This window comes from Cibotium barometz, chromosome 11, assembly GCF_041138505.1.
Source record: "Cibotium barometz isolate CiBa-2024 chromosome 11, ASM4113850v1, whole genome shotgun sequence".
NCBI classification, from domain to species: domain Eukaryota; kingdom Viridiplantae; phylum Streptophyta; class Polypodiopsida; order Cyatheales; family Cibotiaceae; genus Cibotium; species Cibotium barometz.
The window spans coordinates 31,528,572-31,533,320 of record NC_141056.1 but is presented as its reverse complement, the minus strand read 5'-3'; the positions used below and the strand labels follow the sequence as shown (position 1 = coordinate 31,533,320).

The 4,749-nt window shown below is 46.8% G+C and overlaps 1 protein-coding gene across 1 annotated transcript; it reads right to left on the bottom strand.

Annotated features, from left to right (window-relative positions):
• Positions 1-424: 424 nt before the first annotated feature.
• Positions 425-4,749, bottom strand: LOC147634059 (pentatricopeptide repeat-containing protein At2g33680-like). The gene is made up of 2 exons (XM_086805162.1): positions 4,503-4,749; positions 425-4,426 (listed from the first exon to the last, which is right to left on the bottom strand). Exons 1-2 carry the CDS (start codon positions 4,602-4,604, stop codon positions 1,673-1,675), a joined length of 2,856 nt encoding a protein of 951 aa, XP_086661288.1. The 5' UTR covers positions 4,605-4,749; the 3' UTR covers positions 425-1,672.

Below are 4,749 nucleotides of genomic sequence, written 5' to 3'. Positions count from 1 at the left end.
CCTTCTGGGTGTGCATGTGACACTATTCATAAGGGGAGCATATAATAGGTACACAAGTGGATGAGGTGGGAGTGTTAAGGATGAGCAAATACATTGTCAAGGGCAACCAAACAAGCTAGACACAGAAGTTATGAAAATTAATTATTTTGGGGGCAAGAATTTGGTTAAATGAGCCTGACAATATCAAACACTAGCATACTTGTTTTGCTTGGTCATTATTTATAATCATTCTTAACACTACCTAAACATGTATGCATGATTCTCTTCCATAAGTCTATCATATGTAAGCCTTCCTATAGCATGTCTTACTAAGCAACTAGGAGCACTATGCATTGTATTCAACATGCCAAGATAGAATGACCATCTAGTAGAGGCACGAGCTGCATCACCCACAGAGCAAAGCAAAAGCCGACTTCCAGCAGGCCACCCCAAGAAGCACATGAGACTTCAGTAATATTCAACCAAGAATCAAGGATGCTGGATCGACCTGAACCAGAGAAGTATCACCCACAGAGCAAAGCAAAAGCCAACTTCCAGCAGGCCACCCCAAGAAGCACATGAGACTTCATAAATATTCAACCAGGAATCAAGCTCCCCAAATTAGAGTATTTATTACCAACTGGACGAGGAAAGGAACTCCCTCTCCATCAACATTTTCAAGTAAAAGGGATAATGGCTAAGGCAGTTGCACTACCATCTGTACTGGTCCCCACAAATACAATTTCCTTCCTCAAGAACATGACTGCATTTTGCGTGGCCAAATGGCAGTCATTACAGACCTGCAGATTTTGGACAGCGTGTGTGGGTGCCCCTTGGGTGTATTAATTAGGGCACACACGACAGTCCAACTTCTCACCGGGCCTTTCATGTCAAAAATGTCCTGTAACACCTAATGGAAACTAGGTGTCAGAAACATCAACTTATGCCTAGCACATCCATCGTATGACCAGCCACAACGGCCTGCACCAACAGGCAGTAGATCCAACAGCAACGGGAGGCCGGTAGGGCTCCCACTCCTGCCTGCCACCCCTCCCCCAAAAATGGGCCCCGGGAGATAAAGGCTATGAGAGGGGGGCGTCCACCACTGACAGTGCTACCACTCCTGTCTCCCACCCCCCCCAAAAAATGAGCCCCAGGAAACAACCCCCTCCAATCGTGTGAGGAGAGGAGCAGACCGGCGATCAGACCCCAGCTCTGGTACCATGTTGGAAACAACAGTTTTTACCTAGTACATCCATGGAATGACCAGCCACCACGACGGCCAGCACCAACAGGAAGCAGAACAACCGGCGGCGGTGGCAGAAGGGGGAGCACCAGTCGGCCGGGCTCCCACATCTGCCTGTCATCCAAAAACAGACCCGTGGATGTATAGGTTATGAGGCCCCATTGGGGCCTTAATAGCTTCCCCTCCATACATGACTCCGGCGCATATGGGAAAATCAGCTGCCCTCAATCCACCACACGGAGCTCCTCCACAATTTGCACCTCCAACACTAGGGGCATACCCTTCCACTCTCATTTTGAGGGAAAGATATCCTAGCTTTGCATTGGTACTTTTACTTTCAAAACATCTTTTGTCTCCAACCAAAAATAAATGCACTATTCCATCGTGTGAACAAAAAGCCAACAACGACATGGCTTCTTCCATGCTTGTTTTTCCACTCCCATTGCCTCATTTATCCTGCATGTCAGCACATGCATAGATATGAGACATCAAGGCATAAGCTGCAGCATCCTTTTCATCCAAGCGTACTGCATGTTCAAAGGCCTGTTTACCAAGTTCCACATTTCTGCAATTTCTACAAGCACCCAGCACAGTATGACACAACGTAAGATTAGGACCGAATGGCATCTTCTTTATCATTGCTACTGCCTTGTCTAATTGGCCTGACCGGCAAAGGAGATCAACCATGGTAGTGTGGTGCTCAAGTGTTGGAATGATGCCAAAGTTTTTGCTCATGGCATCAAAGTATGTCTGGCTGGTACTGAATAGACCAGTGCGGCCACATGCATTTAGAACAATGACAAAGGTAACGGGATCTGGATTTATGCCTTCTGCTAGCATTCTGTCAAAGATCTGCAGAAGGCTTTCACTTTCTCCAAGCTGGGCATACCCTGCAATTAGAGAATTCCACGAGACTACATCTCGAACCGGTAGCTTGTCAAACACTTGCTGTGCTATGGCAAGCGAGCAACATTTGGCATACATATCGACCAAGGTGTTGCCGACAGCAATGTCTCTTTCCAGCAACCCTTTTCTTTCAATCTCAGCATGTATCTCTTGGGCCTTGCCTATGGCTCCTATGCTGCCACAAGCTTTCAAGCTGCAAACAAACGTGGCAGTATTCGGGAAGACACCCTCAAGTTGCATCTGTTCAAAACACTTGAGTGCTTCTTCACCACATCCATGTTCAGCATATCCTATGGTTAGTGCAGTCCACAAGACTACGTCTCGGACTGGAAGCTTGTCAAACACTTGTTGTGCTCTGGCAAGCATGCCACATTTGGCATACATATCGACCAAAATTGTGCCAACAACTAGGTCTCTTTCCAACATACCCTTTCTTTCAATCTGAGCATGTATTTCTTGGCCCTTGACTGTGGCTCCTATGCCACCACAAGCTTTCAAGCTGCAAACAAATGTGACAGAATCTGGAGAGATACCCTCATGTTGCATCTGTTCAAAACACTTAAGTGCTTCCTCACCATGCCCATATTCGGCATATCCTGCAATTAGTGCATTCCATGAGATAACATCTCGAGCAAGAAGTTTGTCGAACACTTCCTGTGCTTTGGCAAGTGCACCACATTTAGCATACATATCGACCAAGGTGGTGCCAACAGCAAGGTCTCTTCTGAACAACCCCTTTCTTTTGATCTCAGCATGTATTTCTCGGCCTTTGTCTAGGGCTCTTATGCTGGCACAAGCTTTCAAGCTGCAAACAAAAGTGGCAGCATTAGGGGAGACACCCTCATGTTGCATCTGTTCAAAACACTTGAGTGCTTTCTCACCATGCTCGTGTTCAGCATAACCTGCAATTAGTGTGGTCCACGAGACTACATCTCGAATTAGAAGCTTGTCAAAGACTTCCTGTGCTATGGCAAGCCAGCCACACTTAGCATACATATCAACCAAGGTGTTGCCAACCACAAGGTCTCTTTCCAACAACCCCTTTCGTTCAATCTCAGCATGTATTTCTCGGCCCTTGTCTATGGCTCGTATGCTGCCACAAGCTTTCAAGCTGCAAACAAACGTCACAGCATTTGGGGAGACACCCTCAACTTGCATCTGTTCAAAACACTTGAGTGCTTTCTCCCCATGCCCATGTTCAGCATATCCTGCAATTAGTGCAGTCCATGAGACCACATCTCGAGCCGAAAGCTTGTCAAACACATGCTGTGCTATGGGAAGCAAGCCACATTTGGCATACATATCCACCAAGGTGTTGCCAACATTAAGGTCTTTTTCTAAAAGCCCCTTTCTTTCAATCTCGGCATGTATTTCTTGGCCCTTGTAGTTGGCTCGCAAGCTGCCACAAGCTTTCAAGCTGCAAACAAATGTGACGGCATCTGGAGAGACACCCTCGCGTTGCATCTGTTCAAAATACTTGAGTGCTTCCTCAGCATGTGCATGTTCAGTATATCCTGTGATTAATGCAGTCCAGCAGACTACGTCTCGAACTGGAAGCTTGTCAAACACTTGTTGTGCTTTAGCAAGCGAGCCACATTTGGCATACATATCGACCAAGGTGCTGCCAACAAAAGGGTCTCTTTTGAGCAACCCCATTCTGGAAACCTTAGCATGTATTTCGAGGCCTCTCTCCAGATCTTTCAGCTTTGCACAAGCCTTTAGTAAGGACACAAATGTATGTCCATTGGGATGTACAGAATCATCCTTCTGCATCTCTTGATACAGGGAGAGAGCAACCTGTGGCTTCCCACATTTGATATAGCCTGTGATGAGGGAGTTCCAGGACCACTCGTTCCGATGCACCAACCTGTCAAAAACCTGGTGGGCATCGTGCATGCTTCCAACTTCCACCAGCATCAGCACGAGGTAGTTCCCCAGCGATGCATGAGCTTCCAACCCACTTTTGCGCATGTAGGCATGCAAGCGCAGAGCATGTGCACGGTCTCTCTCCTTCATGCACTTGTGCAAGATGTGTGCAAGATCATCAAAGGCAGGCTGGGGAGGTACCTCCTGTTCCAATAAAGGCAGTGCCTCCTGTAAGCTAAGCATCCTCCAACCACCGCTAATGATGTTCTTCACTTCTTCTTCATGTTCTTGTGCTGTGTGCAATCCCTTGATCGCGCAAGGTTCATCTAGCCTAAGTCTCTCTTTAACCCAACCTGGATTGAAGCAGCCGTCCATCCATAGCGACTCCCCGGTAAGCTTGTTCTTGAAATCGGGGGCCCTTGGGTTTGTCTGTAACATGCACATCAAGACCAATCTGACTAACTATTCAACAGAGGAAAGCAAGAAAGGGAAGGCAACCACATACTTTGCTCTTTCGGTTGTCCCACCAGAGGGAGGGATCCCTCAAGAAGTCCATCCACAAGCGCTCAGTCCGAGCTCGTAATCCTACTGGTAGTACTTGTGCCATGCCTAATATCCAAGGTAAAATCTCATCATGTCTCAATTCTAAATTTTTGTTTGATTGATTTCCATGTATGTTTCTTGTGTGCAAGAGGGAGATGAAGGAGATGTACAGAATAAATAATAAGATGTTTGTTTGTTCACCATGTATG